General features: G+C 40.5%; 1 protein-coding gene across 1 annotated transcript in view; it reads left to right on the top strand.

Moving 5' to 3' along the window:
* The window catches only part of BNC2 (basonuclin 2), a 488329-nt gene extending 468617 nt beyond the window's left edge, over positions 1-19712 (top strand). The window contains exon 6 of the mRNA XM_054987274.1: positions 15465-19712. Within this exon, the coding sequence (XP_054843249.1) occupies positions 15465-16125 (661 nt within the window). The 3' untranslated portion in view covers positions 16126-19712. The remainder of the gene's footprint in view (positions 1-15464) is intronic.
* Positions 19713-20367: the final 655 nt, after the last annotated feature.

Genomic DNA, 20367 nt, shown 5'->3' with positions numbered 1-20367 from the left:
CATTAATGATAAAAATATTAATACAAAAACCATCAGTAGCTTTAATTATAAGTTGCTACCAGTAGCCTTAATCATAGGATTAAGTAAGTGTCTTACTTTCTTTTATTACCTTTCAGTACTTTTCTCTTATTTGCAGTATTTGCTGTGTAAAACTTTAACCCTAAAACATCACTTGGGATCATTTTAGCTGACAGTCTAACAGAAGAAGTTAATTTTTATGCATGTGTATCTCAACAGACATTGCTGTGTTGAAAGGTAACGCTCCCCAAAGTCTATGAAGTGGTGTTTATACTGACACCCACCAATCCTATTTCGTAAAATGAAAAAATGGAAGAAAACCAGATCTTCGTTTGAATCAGTTAACTAGGCCTTTGATCGATGACAGAGACACCCGTCCATCACTATCACACAAAGCACTATCAAGATGGGATGAAGAAAAGAGCCAGGTGATAGTGGAGGGACAGCACCTGCTCACTGGAAACCTTCTGAGGCCTGATAGCTAGAAATGGAAGTGGCACAGATTCTACAGCCTTTTTAGCCAATTCCGTCACAAAGGGGGCACAGCTGGGTCACACGGCTCACTAGTAATTGTGTTTTACAGACTTCTAAAGCAATTGGCTCAGTCAGTCCCAATTCAATAAAAGTGGAGAGCGAGAGCACTTTTGTTCTATTTTTTTTACTTGAAATTATTTCATTCAGCAGTCTGTCTTTTTTATTACCAGGACTTGACATTAGCACTCCAAGCTATATTAGCATCCATTTCAGCAGTTCAGTAATGGTATTAAAAAAACACTTAACTTCAACGGTGAATGGTTGTATGACAGTGCCATAAAAATCCACATTAAAAAAAACTTATGTATTTGTCCCTGCAATTTTTTTTCTCTACTTGTTTAACCACTTCAAAACTGTGCTGTCATTTGGGAAGGTTTTTGCCCAAAAGGAAGTTTGAAAATGCTTGAGCATCCCCCCGTTCCTCCCCCAAAAACAGAAAAAGAAAGGAATGAAAGCAATAGAACTTTTTTTTCTAAAAAAAAGTGTCCAAATGTATGTTGTTTGGGAAATGGAGGGGGGAAATTAAGCCTCTGTTTTCCACTGTCTGTTCCAAAACATACTGGTAGGGTTATATAGGTAATTAAAGCCAGAGCCAACCCAGGAAGGGCCAATAAACTCACAACACCTGAGATAGAAGTCTTTGGCATCTAGTGCCTTATTTTGAACCCAGTGTTCTCTTTGTACTTAGGAGGAATCCTTAAGTACCTTGGCAATGCATTGTGCTCATAAATGACAGTGTTAGGTTCTAAATTTTGATTAAATATTCTGTAATTAATCAGTGGTAGATATGAAGTAGTTGTCAGGGTCCAGAGCAGCAAAATGCATGAGACATAAAACATTCCAAAGTAATTAGAGAGTGCTCCTTCACAAGAGAAAGGATTGCCTTCAATAAAGAGGTAAATGATAGCATCGTGTTTATTGTGGACGTAGGCAGCCAGTGCAATATGATAAACTGCAGGAAATACACATATCAGTAATCATCTGCATTATTAGTGTCATTAATCATAATTCTAAAAATATGACAGCAGCCGCCAACTTTTGACCAATTTTCCTTCTGCCTGTTGGCCGTTATAACTTCACTAATAGACTGCAGAGCTCCTGTGTGTGTGGCAGTTTTGCATTGAGAATGGAAGGTTAATTATATTTCAGCTACTGATTCCTTCTCTCCTTGGAAAAGTCTTAGCACTTTGACAGTCTCAGGAGCTTGCTGCTGTTAAGCCAGTAAAACTACTTTATTGAAATTTTCGTTGTTGGTCAGGAATGAGAAGATGCTTCAAATGAGATATAAGCGCCAGGCTGGGACAGTTGCTAAACGCTTCTTGCTCCAAAGTAATCCTTAGAAGGCAAGCTGAATTCATGCTTCCCTCTTTGCTTGGTCTCCAGCGGATGAATAATAAAAAAAAAACCTCTGAATTTAATAAGCCATAGCAATAGAAAGTATGGAACAATTTCATACTATCCCACAACTGAAGTTGTTAGAGTTGGTGTAGATAAGCAACCAATAGTTGTCAGTGCTTGAAGCACAGCTAAGTATTTTCTAAATAATAATAATAATTACATCCTTTGTAAACCGCTCTGAGTGGGCATTAAGTTGTCCTGAAGGGCGGTATGTAAATCAAATGTTATTATTTTTATGAGAAAAAATTATAAGAATGAGTTAATGATTGCATGTGTATGTATATAGGAGAAAGATAGCCACTATCATAGAGCAAAAGCACTGTACCTCATGAGTCAGACCAACAGAGTGTCTTTGAAATATGATCACAATATTCAAAAGCTTCCTAGCCGTACTTATATTTCTTTACAAATGTGAATTTCTGCAAGGCTAATAAAAAGCACTGGAATAAATAGTGACTTTTAAGGACAGGAATCAGATCTGTGGTTTCGTTTCATCATGACAACAGAAGTTCTTAGTTATGCCTCTCTAACAACATGGCTTTGATTCGAGGACATCTGACTTCCAAGTCTGCCCTGTAACTTCAAAGCTAGGCAACATATGGTAAAAAGTCATGATCCTAAATTAATAAATATCCAATAGCGAAATACAAACTCATCCACTTTAAAAAACAAACAAACAAATTTTTAGGGGCATTCCCGGCACTTTATTAATTGTAATTATAATCCAAAATGTTTCATTCCAAATAACATTGCCAATCCCTAATTTTCAGTTTTCAAGCAAGAAATTGTATGATCATTTACTGTACTATCAAGTAGGCTTGCCTTCTCCCTGCCCCAACCTGCTCACCTGGCCAGTGGAGAGAAAGGCACAGTGGGTAAAGAAGCGTGGGCATGCACTCCTGCACTCCCATCGCTCCAGAGATGGAGAAGCTGCTGGCATGTTAAACCCAAGCTCAAAAGAAAATCACTTGTTTGTAGGCAATTTCTTCTGCGCTCAGCTTCAGCGCGCTCAGCTGCTCCTCCATCATGCCAGAAAACGGCATCATTTTATGGAGTGACAGGAACTATGGGAGTGTGTGCACAACTTTGCCTGTGCAAGGAAGATGAGTACCCTGCTGGCCTCATCCCCTGCACCCCTGCTTTGGCCCCTGGGGCCCTGGCAACCCTATTCTCAAGTGATGATAATTTGAACTGATACACAGTTACAGATTACAAGCACTGTTTGAACTTTCATATCACCCGCATTGCTTTTCAGTTCACGGGTTGGCGGTGAGGATCTGCTGCATAATCAACTGTGCAGTCCTTGGCAGAGTTATTGCTGAGTATCTCTACATAGGATTGCACTGCAAATAAGATCCATTCATGTGTGAACCAGCCCTGATCATTCAGCAGGGTTTGCTTTCAAAAGTCCACATCCACCTTGGCTTGCAATTAAAAGTCCCTTCCAGAAGTTTGATGCAAACTATTCCAATCTGTTCATGTGTTTTGATGTGATATATAGTTTAACCTTGGTGCACTGATCCCATACTCTTATAGTAACCAGCATGATCACTAATATAGATGAGTTTAAAATATTTATGTAGCTATTGGAATACTATCAGTGTTGAGTTCCTTCTTAGCACACTACCCCTTATTTTTCAAAGTAAAAATTATTTCCTACCTATTCCCTTCCTGTTATGCATGATTGGGGAAAGGGAGACCTTTAGATATGGCTGTAGACTTGAAGATCACAAGTGCTTCGTGAGTGACTTACAGCATAGCAGAGTACATTATGCCAGTGCAGACTGAGGAGCCAGGCCAGATGTTCAGGATTGGGGCTCTAGACATTGAAAATGCAGAGCTTGGTATTATGGACCCCCCTTCACTCTTCCCACTGTAAGGCAGATTTTCCCACCAAAATTCAGTCTCCCTGCTTTGACTAAGCAGCCCCGTGTAGCATGTTAATATTTGTGGTTTAGAAAGTCTGTTTGTCCCATGTTACACGCAGATATAATTTTGGCTTTTACCCCAGATCAAGAATTTGCTTGCTTGGAAATGGCAATAGAGACTATATAACATTAAAAAAGAAATAACTTTATTTAACAGGCCAGGATTGAGACTGTATAGTCAGGGAATGGAAATACAGAACTAAAATATTGTTGGTATTAGAGTATGCACTTTGTGTAACAGGCAAAATAGCATCCTTGAAGCTTATTTTCATATATTCTTGGTTCTTAACATTGAGAGGTGTTCTACTTAGTAGTTTCTTCAGGAAGTTTCCTATAACAGTTTTCTGGAGTTAGACACTTTCTTTGTGCTCCTAACTTGCTATTTTCTTGAAACTAGAGGGTATTTCTATCTCCTGAGTAGTCTAAAACCATTTTCTATTCACAACAGACCCGGAGTCCTTCTCAGAGCCAAATCCCCTTAGAAACTGAGCAGGAATTAATCTTCTCCTCAGAAAATATAACCCCTCTTCTTTTTGACTTGAAAGGGAGCAACCCACTACCCAATCACTCTTGCCAAAACACACTCCCAGTTCTCTGGTGTCTGTGCATCTGACGGGGAGAGCTGTGGTTATCGAAGGCTTATACTACATAGGAATTGGATGGTCTCGCTATTTTACTGCTGCAAACTAACAGGGCAAACTCCCTTGAAGCCTCACTCAAGCCGACCCCAAAAGGACACCAAAAGGAGATGTTTACATTTACTAGCGAAGGAATGTTTTGATTGCACCCTCCCTCTTTCTCCCCCTAACTGCATCTTCTCTCTCCTCCCCTCCTCTTCTATATTTGACCAGTTTATGTACCATGCATCTGATGAAGAGAACTTGATTCTCGAAAGCTTATGCTACAATAAAATTGGTTAGTCTTAAAGGTGCTACTGGACTCTTTTTGATTTTGCTACTGTCAAGTGCACTTGGTTGCAGAGATTCCTGAACAGTAACAATCACTGCTTGAATGCCCTGATTTTTTTAAAAAAAAACACCTAAGCTTGAAGCTTGACTCAGATTTTAAAATATCATTATCACTTCAAAATATCTCCAAAGCACTAAATGCTAAGATTTATTGAAAAGGAACTTTGCCGTCACACATGGCCTATATACAAGGCATGTCAAAGCCACTGAAGTGATGCTTCCCAGGTATGTATGATATATACCAGCTATTGTGTTTAGATAGAATTTTATGTAGACAAAGCAATGTGATAGTACACCCAAAGATTCCAATTATGCAGGCCTGTGAAACCGGTATTATGATATTGTAGTGTTTTGTAGACTACTGTACATAAAAAACGGCTGATAAATGTTGCTTATTTATTTCATAGGCTTAGCTCATTCTAGCAAGGCTTGGTCAGCCTTCTGTTTAAATTTCCTTGGCCAGTTTTGGATGTTAAACAAGAGTCCTAACTTTAAAAAAAAAACATAATGAGAATGTTTGCATCCAGGCAGCTGGTAAAGTGTGAGGTTGAAGTGTTGCAATATGACTTACACCATTCCTGAGTAACTCTGGCAACTACGCCAGTGGTTATGCTTCTCATTTGTAGTGTCTTTTGATCTTTAATGAACAACAATAGTAATATATTAAGAGTCTGCCTTGACCTTTATGCTTCTGAGCACTCACAGCTGTTGGAAAAATGTAATTCTGTTCACACTGTGAGAACCATCTCACTTAACACCTCAACAGGTATGTACTGGATTACTAGGCCTTTCAAGAGTGGAGAACCTCTCAGATTTTACTTTTACAAAGAACAAATAATAAGAGCAGAAAACAGTAGATAAGAGAGTACCATGGTGCACGCAGAGGTTCCCCTCGCTCTGGTAGACGGCTCTCAGCCTGGCCAAATGTCATATCAATATTAACACTTGTTTCCATTCCACAGTAATAACAAATTGCTTTCCTTTCATTCTCACTGCACATTTTGTATGCAGAAGCCTTGGTTGCCCCTGCCAACAGCCCAATAATTCTCACTAACATCTTCCGAGTTACAACATTTATAAAGTTGCAAAGTGGAGTAAACAAACCATCTGTTTGGCTTTACCATATATGTCACGCTCTCTTATTAGCATATTACGATTCATTTAGTAAACAAATTTGGTGATTTTGTTCATGTCAAAGTCAGAGGGAGCTTGAAGATGATTAACATTCCTGGGACAGGCACATTAATACATTGCTTCCTCTGCAAAGTTAAGTGGCTTCTCAGGAGAATCACCCCTTGTTGACAAGATGAGACTGTCAATTTTGTTTGCCTGCCACATTAGGGGCCATAAGGGGATGGCAAGCTCTGAGAATGAGGCGCAGCGTAGGCAGCGTCGTTCACTGCGGATTGAGAAAAGAAGTCTAATTCTGATAAATGGTCGACCCCAATACATCCTACCTGTTATTACAACAGACGTGCCGTATCTGTGCAGTAAATTAGTTAAACCCCTAAAGAGTTTGGTGAGAGCTTATCTTCAAGTGAATAATTTGAGTGGAGAGGGAGCTGTCTTCGTGACTAGTGTGAATGATTTGTTTCATATTGGAAGGGATTGTAATGACTGGGGTTCCACATCTTTAATTTGCTAGAATTTGCTTGTCCTTTATTTCCTGCATTTAATAAGCACTTCTTTACTTTTTTTTTAATAGGTGCTGAACTGTATTTTACCTTTTGGATTTTCTTCCTATAAAAGGTTAATATTTTCTCAGATTCTATGCAATTCATAAAAGCTTCAGAAACTAATGTTGCTCATACTGCTTAAGTAAACTTGTCCGTATTTCACTGGGCGGCACTGTGCTCTGTCTGCAAGTGCTGGTTGGAAATGTTAGTCATGAAAAGAACTCGCATTAAGTATCATCAGTTATGGGAACATCAGGTGGTGCTGCACAATGAAAAAGAAGATATACCTTTTCCAGACCTGGTTTGGATGGGTTTTGTTTTCATTGCAGGAACAGTCAGGATGAAAGAACACTAAGGACAGTTGGAAATTGTGGAATAATTTCTTAACCAGTTTCCAAGCATACCCTCTCACAGGTTGAGAGGCCCAGGCTCCTTAGAGCTTTAAAAAGATGGCATATGATGTACATTAAAACAAGCTGTGAAACTTGTCCAATGCCAAAAAATTAGCAAGTGTCTGAACCTGAGACCCAGCCCTCCTTCCTCCCCCCATGTTTGTTTCTAGGTAGAATTAGCTCCAGTATCCATTATGCTTTCAAAGTAAATGGGGATAAAAGGATTTTTTTAAAACCTGTTCTTGTAACTAGATTATTAGTTCTGATGCTTTGGTTTGAGGCGTTTCAGTGTGCAGATCTTAAATAAAAGAAGCATCTGATTTAGAATTGCAAACCTTCCTGCATCTCTGTACGCCAAAACCACATCGATTCTAATGGGATATATCAGTATTTTAACTGCACAGATGATCACACTCTTAGCTTATGCTTTGAATGTCCAGCCAGCATGAGCATACAGGCACAACAAAAATGCCTTTTGAATAGAGAAATACAATATAATACATCCTATTGTGTACATATGCTCAGATTGACCAATAAACTGCTTCCTGTAGGACCTTGGGTTAAATTAATCCCAGTGGAATTCAGCCTACATTCTTTTTCAAAAAGGGGAAAGAATATTTTGGAAGTGAGAAACAATGACATAACCACTCTGAATTCCAATGTAGGCCATCCTTAGCTTCAGAGGACAAATGCCAATAGCAGGCGAAAATCAAAAGTCCTTCCTTTTAGGACACCAAAATAAATAGCTAAGGACAGAGCTCAGTGAAGTGGCAAAAATTTGGGAGAGTGTTCCGTCTGAATGTTGTACTTGGGATAAACTTGGGATGATTCTAGCAAGAAAAGAGATTGGGTGGGCTCAATAGGAATTTACCTTTCACAAAGGCAGAGTGCTAATTTGAGTGGTGAATTTGCTACTGTCATGAAACTTCATTTAGATTTGTTAATCATTTGTTAAATTTGGAATTAATTTAAAATGATACATTTATCCTGTGACCTAGACATTGCAAGATCTGTTGTTAAGGTTACAAGTGTTATGTTTATAACCAATATATAGTCTGTGTGGGTGAGTTCATCTCTCCTGCACTGAAGCCAACAACCATTAATTAAAAGGGGCTTTCTATGGGGGGGGGGGGTGTTAGGCAGGGCCCCTTGGGGCTGCAGCTTCTCCTTCCCAGTAGGCATCTCCCTGCCTAGTGGGTGGTGCAGATGGAGTTTGCAGGGGGCCTAGCCATCCCTCCCCTTACCGAATCCTCATGTCCGACTGCAGGCTTGGCTGTGGTATCAGCATCCACATCTCTGCCTTGGTTGCTTCCAGCAGCTCTGAGGGATGTGCCAGGCTTCTCTGCAGCTCCTCCCTCCCTGCTATGGGTTGGCTCTGCTCACAGCTTGCAGCAGCTTCTCTCCTGAGCTCCCTCAGTGCTGTTCCTTGTTGCCAACTGGGTGTGGGAAGCCCAGCCGCTGCTCCAGTTTGGTGTAGTGGTTAAGAGCACGAGACTCTAATCTGGAGAGCCGGGTTTGATTCCCCACTCCTCCGCTTGAAGCCAGCTGGGTGACCTTGGGTCAGTCACAGCTTCTAGCAGCTCTCTCAGCCCTACCCACCTCACAGGGTGTTTTGTTGTGGGGATAATAATGACATACTTTGTAAACCGCTCTGAGTGGGTGTTAAGTCATCCTGAAGGGTCGTATATAAATTGAATGTTATTGTTATTTTTATTGTTATTGTTATTTGCTGTGGTTGCCTCTGGGGAGGGGGCATCCCCCAGCTGGTCAGTAAGTGCAGGGATGGGACAGTCAGCCCTGGACACTCATGTGTAAAAATAAATTTGTTATAGAGTTTTAAGTGTCATATTTTCAAGAGTGCTTCTAAAAGTTCATAGATCCAGAGGAGTAAGCCATGCTAGTCTGCTAGATCCAGAGGAGTTAGCCATGTTAGTCTGCAGTAGCAAAATAGCAAAGAGTCCAGTAGCACCTTTAAGACTAACCATCTTTATTGTAGCATAAGCTTTCCAGAGCCACAGCTCTCTTCGTCAGATGCAGAGAGTATTGCTTGTTTTCTTCTAGAGAGTATTGCTCGTCCAGAGAGTATTGCTTGTCCAGAGAGTATTGCTTGTTTTCTTCTAGTAGCAATTAGAGCAGCAATAATTTTTTAAAAAGGGGTTATAGGAGAGAGTTTTGTTTGGTGAAAATGCCTTATGGATAAAGAAAACTGGAAAACAAGTAATAAGGGCATTTGGTGACACCAGAAAATTGGGTAGCACTCAAAGAAGGCATCACTGCAAGCCAATATCCTCACCTAGGTATAGTGGGGAAAGTAGGTGCTGGGACCCTCACTCCATAGAGAAAACTATTCTGGCAAATCTGTAGCAGCCGCAGGATTTTTATCATGTTTGATACTGAAGTAGAGGGAAATCCTTTGCAGAACTTAAAATTTTTTGCTTGAAGTGAAATTCAAACATCTGACTAATTTTTAAGGAAACCCCAACAAGTTTTGATCAAATTAAATAAAATTTTCAAAGCATGCAGGGCTGGCCGGCGATCGCCAGGAGGCTAGAGGTAGAGGCCCCCAGTCTTGTCACCTCCTCACTGGCAGTGTCAGGGTCTGCCACAGCAGCTAGCTACCCTGGCCCAGAAGGCACTCCCAGCTCCAGTGAGCAGCCCACACTCACCTTCTGTCACCTTCCCTCTCTTGGCCCTCTTCTTATTCCTCTCCCGCATGGCACAGGGGTGAGGAGGATGTACAGTGGCATGGTGTGAGAAGAAAAGGTGGCTGCTTCCTATCTTGCTGAACCTCACTGCCGGGGACAAGGAGGGTGGGCAGCAGCTTCCTGCCTCACCCCGCTACAGTGCAGAGAGAGGGTGAGGGGGGGAAGTTGGCAGCTTCTCACCTCACCGTACCACACTACATTGTGGAGAGCCATGAGGGTGGCTGGTGACTTCTTGCCTTGCCAAAGTGGGGGGGGGGATAAGGAGGGGGTGGCTGCTTCTTGCCATGATGCAGAGAGTAAGGAGTGTGGGATAAGGAAGGGACAGTGAGGGACAGAAGAGGGCAAAGGATCACTTGCTCACAGTGTTGGGAGTGTGTGGTAAAGCCATCCATGGCCTAGGGCATCAAACTTTGGGGGCTAGCACTGAGAGCAAGTAGGTGTCCGATTTTGCCTAAAGCAAAAACTTCCCCAGGCAATGCATCTAAGAAATTTTGAGGAACCCCAAAAGGTTTACTTTGTAAAGATTTTATGCATTGTTAGAAATAAGCCTATAAAAGGCCTGTCTTGGTACCAAAAGAGAGACTCTTTGACCACGAATAAAGCATTTACCTGTGTAACAGTAAAATCCTATGCAGCCTTACAACAGTTTGAATCCATTGAAATCAATTGGATTATACTGGAGTAACTCTGCATAGGATTGCACTGTAAGTATTGCACATGTGTCCTGTCATATTTCAGCATATGTACCACATGCACTGCCCATTTGTGTACATATTAGCAGACCCAATGGCAAATGTACCAAGGCCATCCGTTGCTGGCAAGCTACCACAACATACAAATTGGCTGCCACCTATGATATGTGCATTTGAATGGGACATGCATGGAACATTTACAGAGGGTGACTTGTCTCTGTGGCTTGCATCACATCTGTCATGTATTCATACAGATCCATTGTCTGTTTCATACTCACCTGCCTGTTGGAGCAGTTGTCTGCATTAAAGAAAAACATTCATAATCCTAGTGGAGTTTTAAACTCTCTGATACTGGTGTTAAATCTGAAAATATGAAAACCACAGCATTTCACTGAGTACCATTTCCCCCCACACTCTACTTCTGGCTAGATTTTCATTTGCATATGATCTTGAGGAGAATTCTTCAACACGAGTGATATAGATTAAGAAATGAATGTAACAGAATCAATTCTTTTGAACTGTGGTTGCATAATGGAAATCGACTACCATGAATGAACCCATGTTCAGAAGTTATGAACAGCAGAGCTAATGCACTGCAATGAGTTCATCTTTATTATTGCATTACACCTGGATCAATTGATAAAGCAAGTTTTTTTTAAAGCTAGGAATGGCACTTAATTGAATAAAAGTCAATGTAATTATATTACAAGAAGCCAATGGTACTGCTGACAGCGGAAAAGGGACCTTGCCGACAAGAGTGCCAGAACTTGTCCACACATTTCTGCACATTGTTTGCCTGACAGATATTAAGGGCTGGTACATACTTTAATTAGATTACTGATCGCTGCTGCTATAAATGATAAGTGAATGGGTATGGCATCACTTTCTATTGATAGAAGAAACCAGCTGCATCTGTTAATGGATCGTCATCAAGCAACTTCCACTTGGAAAGAGAGGGCGGGTTTATTTATGCAATACCAATATGTCATACAGGCATGCTACACTGGTGCAAAAATTTGCAGGGGATGTTAGCAGGACATGCAAAAATTGGGAAAGATGTAGGCTTGTCTGCCCAATGATGATGATGTGGCCACTTCCAGTGCTATTGCATGGAGGCTGCCCCATATGGAAACAAGTTTGTAACCATGGTTGGAGTGAAAAAAACCAGCTCTCTTGACATTAAAAATCTCACTTTATAGACTTTGGCAAGTCTCTCTCTTTTAGCAGAAACTACCTTTGGGTTATGAGATTGCAATCCAGAGAAGGTGCCTGATATTTTCTGATGAAGCAGAAGAGACATCAGCCATATCTAGTCCCATTCATTTATTCCTCAGTCCTTTCACACACTTCAACTGATGTGCACCACACCTCAAGCCTGCCTTGTTACATCGAGTGGACATGGGTGAAAAGAGCTGGGAGGTAATTAAGCAGGAGAAACCGTGGTGGCCTGTCCCTCTTTCTCTGAATCAGGGAATTTAAAGCTATATGTGTGTTCTCCAGGTTGTAACTTGACTAAAATATCAGTTCTAAATTGCTGGGCGGTGATGCTAAAGTGCTTTTCTGAGCATCTTTGTGGCAAGGCAGGGTACCAGTATTTTTTGGTTTGCAGTGGCATGGTAAAACTTGCCCAATCCACGGCTAGCCCTAAAATGGCTTATTAGAAGGAATAGCTATCATGCTGCTACAATTAAACTGGCTGCTGTCCCTCTGCCTGTCTGTGCGCCACAATCATGGAAGCACATTTCATAGAAGGGTTCATTGTCATCCATTGCACCATGAAGCTCAGCAGTGCTGTTCCACTGGTGAAATAACTTGAATAGCGCAACTGCCATTTACCAACGTTCCTGTTCTTGGTTTAGCCACTTTCCCTCTGAGTCATTTGCCATCTGACACCAGAGTGGGCAAGCAATAATTCTGCCAAAGGGGCTTTACTTCTGTTTATTTATCATTCAAGTATGTGAACATTGCATGCATCTGTTCAGAACCAATCTGTGGACGATGTGAATTTGCTTTTGTCTGATGTGATTTATGGTTTTAGATTGTGTGGTTGGTCCAGTAACCATCAGGACAACAGTGTAAGTGAGATGATGGGTGACAGAAAATGATCTCATAGCCAAAGCATTTTTAGCCTGTATTTTATTGTTTTAAGATTCTCTTTTCTTTTTTTTTTCTTTTTTGTTTTAAGCCAGATGTGACTGGATTGGAATGTGAATTTGTTCTCTTTCTCTCTGTCTCTTTCCATCTCTTCTCTCTCTTTCTCTCTCTCTCTGTCTCCTTCTTTCTTTTGTGATCTCGATTTAGCAAAAGATTAGAAAGCTGATCTTATCACAAGGTAAGCTCAGCCTTCATAAGTGCAGTGTGGGGATATGCATAATATAGTTGTGTGCTGAGAAAAAAATATTATAATTCTGGATGTGAAAGGGCTACAGCTCCTACAGACATATCTCTCAGTAGCTTTTCTCCATGAGAGGCATTCCCCATTTGGAAGCCAAATTTATCCTTTTCAATTATCAATCTATTCTTTAACCATGGAGAGTACCCTGCCTTCTGTCTAAGGAGGGTAAAGTGAAATTGTATTTAATAATGCACCTTAGATATAACAAGGCACAGTGAATGATTTAAATAGATATGGAATATAAATTCCACACTTTTTTCCCTACTATAAAGCCCACCGAGGCTATTTCAGGGATGCTAGCTGGTTGAGAGATATGCTCATAGTGAATATGCTATTTGTTCAACCAACATAAGGCAAATTTAATTTCATCACCTTTGGGGGGGGCTGTACTTTGGGCATGACTCTTAGTAGGTCTACTCTAAAGTAAATCCCATGTTATTCACTGGGTCTTACTATCGGGAAAGTTTTCTTAGGACTGCAACCTTAGCCATCCTAAATGAGGAAGTAACATTCTTCTGCAGAAGCACTTTGCTAGGTCAAGAATTGTCCCCACACACATTTGGATCCAGCATTTGAACTGTAAGAGGCGGATGATAGATTACAGGACGGTTGAGGTCTCAAATCTCCACCCCTCCACTCACCCCAACAGTCTCAGGCTCCAAGCATATCATTGTGCAGAACTAGGAACTACACATAGAAAAAGCTTATTTAAGTAATCTTTTTTCCTCTTCATTAAAATAACTGTACAAATGATTTCGCCAGGAGGTGCTTTATGCACATATGCAAATGACACCAAATCTGCACTTTTATTTGGCTCTACACTAAGTTTGCAGATCTACGCTGCATTTGGAACTGAGTTCAGCAATCCATGTTCAGATTGTTGTGTGTGCTTAAGCGCATGCTGGGTGATCCCACACTCTGTTACCCATGCTTAGCAACCCCCTATTAGCTTTCAGCAGAACTGAAGCTTGGAGCAAGTAGATGGTCAGACAAAGCAGACCCATCTGGGTCATGCTCCCGTTTCCAGTGATGGAGACTTGTGCTGAATGCTTTTTCGTATAGGGCTGGATACTCATTTTGCAGAAAAGGGCTTGGATCCATGGAAATGAAAATGACTTAGCATGGTTCCACTGATGTAAGATCTAGCACTTTCCTCTCTGTGTATTTTAGTGCCCAGAAATTAGTTGCACAGCATCTTGCCTAAGTGGAAACACAAGTGGTGATAAGTGTGACTTAGAACCAGCAGCTACTGCAGTCCTCTTCTTGTGGTTCCACTTCCACAAGAGCCTCTAGCACAAGTGGAAGTTTTGTGCTGGGTCCAACCCAATGACACATAGTCTGTGAATTTAATAATAATATTTAAGTTACAAGAAGAGGGTTTTTTTTATTTTACTGCTCTTTTAAATTTATCGTTGCCTGCCCCAAGCCTTTATATGTGGTGGTGGAGGGGGGGAGCAATGAATTAAATAAACACAACAAAGCCACAAAAGCAATCAACGTTTGTGCCCCAGGACTTGGTTCAGTGTTCTGCAGCACAACATTATTCATTCATACTGTACTAATTTTGAAAAACTAGTGAGAATAATGGAGAACAAATTTCCCTCATTTCAGTAGTGATTTAATGTACATTATGCTTCTCAGTGGTTTATAGTAATGCACCAAATTTGGTTTGTGGTTAAGACCAAACCCCAGCAGAACTTTCTAAACAGATATGTGACAGTTTTAAGCCACCAACACCTTATGAACTGCTCATTTGAAATCTGTGGTCAGCTTATCCAAGATCTGCTATTAAACACCTGATGCATCAAGCTCAAAAGCCTTACTGTCTTATCCCCCGAAATAATCCATGAGTTTTCCCTAATAAGAGAGAAGACCAGACTAACTTCTTAGCGCTTGTTCCAGTTACCTTTTGTCCTCCACTGGTGTTTACTAGAGATGGGCACAAACCAGGAAAATTCTGAACCATGTGGTTCATGCTTTGTTGTGTTTCACGAACCACGAACTTTCACAAACTTTCCCGAGTTCGTGAACTGGTTCATTCAGTTTGTGAAAACGTCACTTCCTGGTCATCAGAAGGTCTGCAGAGAGCCCATTATGCTCCCCCCCCCCTGTCTAGGAAACTGATTGATCGGCGCCAGGCTGTCTGCATGACAAACCGAAATGCGAATCAAACAAACCGGGCTAAAATTTGTCATGGTTCATGAGAAATGAGCTTCCAAAAACTGCCGGTTCGTGAACCATGACCAGCCCAGTTCATGACAAACTTCAGTTCGTATTTTGGTTCATGCCTGTCTCTAGTGTTTACAGTTATGATCACATACTATAATAGTGTGGACCAACATGTCCAACATAATCCATTTACTGAGGTTTCACTGATTTCCTCCCTCCTTCTTAGATCTTGTGAAAGAGTGTGCTTTTGGACAGAAAAGCAGTAATTGCTTAAAACAGCCATATGATGTTGATGAGCCTGCTATATATTATGCAATCCAAAATACAAGGATTATAGTTCCTTAAAAGAAAAATGTGGGTTTGCAGGGGTAAGGGGCAGCCATTTTGCCTTATATTGTAGAAATATGAGTGTCCAAACAGGGATGATTGGATTTCTAAGAAAAGGAGCAGTATTGTTGTTATTTTGAGAAGATTGCTCATTGCTAAATTGATTTCATCTGTAAAGTTGGTTTTTTTTTTTACTATAAATGTAATCAAAACACTGTATGTTTTTTCTTCTTCCCCTGTCCCTTCCCTCTTTCTTTCCCAGACACAGCGCTAACATAAATCTGCACCGTAAACTGTTGACCAAAGAACTGGATGATATGGGACTTGATACATCTCAGCCCTCACTTAGCAAGGACCTTCGTGATGAATTTTTGATGAAGATCTATGGCACCCCACATCAGATGGGGTTTGATTTAAGGGAAGATACGTCCTCCCCTGCAGGTACTGAAGATTCCCATCTGAATGGGTACGGAAGGGGCATGTCAGAAGAATACATGGTGCTAGACCTAAGCACCACATCCAGCATCCAGTCTAGTGGTAGCATCCATTCCTCGAGAGAATCTGATGCGGGGAGTGACGAGGGGATTCTCCTTGATGACGTTGATGGGGCGAGTGACAGTGGAGAGTCATCACACAAAGCTGACGCCCCAGCTTTAGGCATTGGCACGGGAGCCGAAGCCCCGGGTTCCCTGATGTTTAACAGTGTTTCCATGAGCAACGGGGGGATCATGTGTAACATTTGCCACAAAATGTACAGCAACAAGGGGACTCTCAGGGTGCATTACAAGACTGTGCACTTACGAGAAATGCACAAGTGCAAGATCCCTGGATGCAACATGATGTTTTCCTCTGTCCGCAGCCGGAACAGGCACAGTCAGAATCCGAACCTGCATAAAAACATTCCGTTTACTTCTCTAGATTAGTTCAAAGGCGGACATGACAAATACCAGCTCTCAGAGAGAGCCTGACTTCTTTGAACTATCCTTTACAGACTATTATTATAAATATATATAAATATAAATATAAATATATATCTTTTTTTCTTTTTTAACAAAACAGAAAAAACACCAGGTGCTTTTCTTCTTTTCTTTTCTTTTTTTCTTGTTAGGGATTTTCTTTTTGTGTGGGGTTGGAGTAGTATCTTTAACCTGGGATGATATTTCCTTTGATTAAAAATAAACAAAACACAGAAATAAATTTGCATTTAAAGTCCCACTTTTGTTATGAGGTACATGGTCATCTCCAAAGAAACTGTTTCTTCTAACTGTGACTGTTGCCTGCCATCTTAGAAAAGGAAAGGAAAAAAAATGGAAATCCCAAGGAAACAAAGCACTCCAGGAACAAACAAAAAGAACAGCTTCAGTTGTCTTTGTGTATTTTAAACCTTTGAAAGAACCGTCAACTACGCATGGCTATGACACTTGTATATATGAAGCCTTGAAGGGCCCATGATGTAAAACAGTTGTATTGATAGTGGTTTAACTTTTTGTTTGGGTTTTTTTTTAACCTTTACATTTACATCCAGTTGTTAGATGAGCAAGGAAAAAAATAATTTGTTGGCTAGCTCTATTCATTTATATTAGCTTCAATGCACATTTTTGTTTAAAAAATGAAAACACAAGGTCTTGTTTTTTAACTACCTGCTAGAGATGCGTAATGAGGTGGTGCTGGCATGCTTTAGAGCACCAGATCTGATACAGGTTTAGGGGTTTGGTTATTTTATTTTTGTCTTGTTACTATTACATAAATACAGTCATGCACTTTTTTCTTACACAATGTGGGGATGTGTAATAATATCCATGCCCTTTTTTCCCTTAAAAGTATTGCCATACTTTCAGTGTCTTATTAATAAAAAAGAAACACTTTGTTAAAAGTGATCTGGTTAGTATGGAGCCGTGAATTCCGAACAAAATGGAAGTGTTTGTGTTAACTAAATTGCCAACTTTGCACAAGTTTTCAGTAACCAAAATGTAATCAGCCACCATAACCCCATGCTAAGATTTTGCCTGCCCAGGAAAAAAAAAATCTTAGGAATTTGAAAGCAAGAAATGTTCCTCTCAAAATCCACAAAACGGATTCATAACTTTCCTAAAAAGAAAAGTTATACAACATGGGCCACGGGAGGCAGCCATCTGTGAGCCTCAAAGAGGTAAGGCTGTGGTTTAGTGGATGAAAAACCATACAACATGATCAGCTGCACTGTAGAGAGGAATAAACAACATCTTTGCCTCCCTTATCTATCAGCAGAGCCTTGAAGTGCCTGTGGTGAACCAGGCAGGAGGCCCACTCTATAGGGTTTAGCCTACTTCCAGTTCCTCAGTGCAGCCATCCATATTGCATGGTGTTTTATCCACACAAGTCCGTCCAGTTTTTGGCATTACCTTTTTGAGGCTCATGGGCAGCTGCTGAATGAAAGGAAAGGAGGCAAAAAACTTCCTCTACCAGAGCCTTTCAGTGGCAGTGCAAAGAAGCCAGCCCGTAACTGCTGGATTCTTTTGTCTGGTAGACAAACTGCCACCAACGGATGTGCTCCCAAGGCCTGTCCAGGACATTGTTTAGAAAAAGCAATATATGATGTGATGTAATGTGATGCAAATGCATCCATAATTTGCGGGGAGTATGGAAATGCACATAAAATGAAGATATGTTTCTTTTTCTTTAAAAAAACTGAAAGGGGGGGGGAGGGCAGCACCTATGAGTTCCCTGTAATGTTTCATTAGGACCTCGGTTATATAAATTCCTGAAATGAATGGGCTGCATCCTCTGGAGAAGTCTGTGAAAGGAGTTGGCAGAAGGGATCTTCCCTGCTTTCCCTGCAGCCTTCTGAATACCTCAAAAATCCTCTGTTGAGGGTTGCCTACCATAAATAAAGAAAATACACAACAGCATGGGGGCCTGTAATGAGCAGAGAAAACTGGTTGGAATTTTCCTCTCTTCTGCTGGCAAAGGACTTTTCCACTCCTGCAGAACAATGGATTAGTAGGGGTGATTTTCCCAATCCCCCATCTTCACTGCAGGCCTTCATGTTATGGAGCTTTCTGTTTATTTGGGTCCCACAGCAGAGGATTTTTCAGGGCACATAGAGGGCTACCGGGGAACGGAGTGGGTGGGGAAAATCTGCCTCACCGCCTTGGCAAGCTTTGCCTATAGGATCCAACCCAAAGTTTATATTCTGTACTGAAGACTTAGGCCAAGCAGGATGTACACATAGTATTATTAAAACATGTTTTTGTAGAAGCAATCCAAAGCCATTAATGGCACAAGCACTTAAATGCTTGGAAAATATGTACTATTCATTTTAGTGGGTAACTTCCCCTCTGGACAAATCGACAGTGGGGAGGAGGGACCCTGAAATAAATGTTGTTTTAGTATTTTGTACTTTCCTAACATGATTTTTCAGAGAAGAATTATAGTAGAGTTAGGAAAGAGCACATCACAGGAGCAAACAATGGAGGAAGACGGGGAGAAGCTGCTCCCAAAACCTTTTTTGTTTCTAGTGTTTACACATGTTGTCTGAGCATGGCAAACCACACTGGCCGCCTCCAATACCACAGCATACTGACTGAATGATGATATTTACTTAATCTCAGCCTACAGCCAAAACCATTATGGTGTGATCATATAACACTTTTTTTAAAAGGAGCATTTCCACATACAGTCTAATGCTAACTCAAAAGAGAATGTTTTTCTTTCCTAGAACATCTCTCTTATAACAGCAAAACCAGAAAAGCTTGGTTCTTTTCCGCTTCTGAGTCTGTCATGTAACTTTAGTCATTCTAATTTCATGTTGATATTAACACTACAGTCTCTTAATTTTACTTTGAGGAAACTATGCCGGATAAATAGATTCCTTCCTCATTAGACACATTGCACTGAACCAGCTAGGTATTTGTGTGACTGAATCCATTGTAACCAGTCAGTTGTGACTAACTTAAATCCCATAGGTCTCAATGAGTATTAGCCGCAACTAGGTAGGTAAATAAGAAAGAATGCCACCATGGGGTGTTTTTCTCCCCTTGGACAAAATAAGATCAGTCGTTGAAGTATGGGTGTAGGGGGGGAATTTTTTTTCATTGAAATGTTTTATTTTAGGCTGAATACCTTTGCTTTCCATTAATGAACCCAAGTCTCAACATGATCTACGTGGTTACCAATCGATTTGTCTGACAATTTGTTTACATCGCAAACCTTCACAATATTTTCCAACTTTTTTTTCATTTGTGCTTTGTCTTTGTTTTTTCCAAAGTCTTAATTACTTTTGTTTATAAATCGAATGGAGAGATGCTTTCTTTTATGCTGCATATGTACGGTGTGCTTGTGAAGAGGAACATGGAACAGTAAAGGTGTGTTCTTCCCAAACATATGAACCTTTGTAGTGTTATCTGTACTGCACTGTCTCTTCAAAATCCCCAAGCTATTAGGAACCAAGTTAAAAGAAATATTGAAAAGGCAGAACCAACATAAAGAAAAATGGTAAATGATATCTAAGGAACAAAAACACTGTTTTTGAAGTATGTATGGTATAAATAAATATCTTTTTAATGAAAAACATATTTGAGATATATAAATAATTCTTTCCTGAATAAATCACTGTTCTGTGTTCTCATTTTACTTTTGTTTCTGCTAAAGGTCAAATGACTTTGGTAAACTGCATTGGAAACTTAAACATCATCAAGTAAGCCTTATTCAGCAAATGAGTTGCACAGGCAACATCTGTTTGTTACTCAAAACAAAACAGGATAGTATTGTAAAGGGCAAAAATCAGAAAATAATTGTGATGAATCAGCGGCAGAGGGGGGACACATGCATTTGAGCTTTCTTTAATGCCTAGCAATACAATACATAGATGGAGTGATAAATATTCATGTTTGATGAGCAGCCTAACTGTCATTGCTTCTCGGTTCTGGAGGTGTGAGTTACAGCAAGCTAGCATTGCAAAAATTAAGCTGCTATGTTAGATTCATCCACATTGTATGTGCACTGGGACACAACAGTGTCCATGAAGCATTTAACCCTATTCATTATGCAGTACCCTGTAAGAATACGCTGGGAACCCTTGCCATAGCTCATGCTGCAATTATAGGCATGGAGGAATGCAAGAAGTATCTCCATTTCTTTAAAAGTCCGATAACGCCTGGTGTTTTTTAGTATAAAACTTGACTTGT

Source organism: Eublepharis macularius, chromosome 8 (genome assembly GCF_028583425.1).
Source record: "Eublepharis macularius isolate TG4126 chromosome 8, MPM_Emac_v1.0, whole genome shotgun sequence".
Classification (NCBI taxonomy): domain Eukaryota; kingdom Metazoa; phylum Chordata; class Lepidosauria; order Squamata; family Eublepharidae; genus Eublepharis; species Eublepharis macularius.
This window is presented reverse-complemented; position numbering and strand designations above follow the sequence as displayed.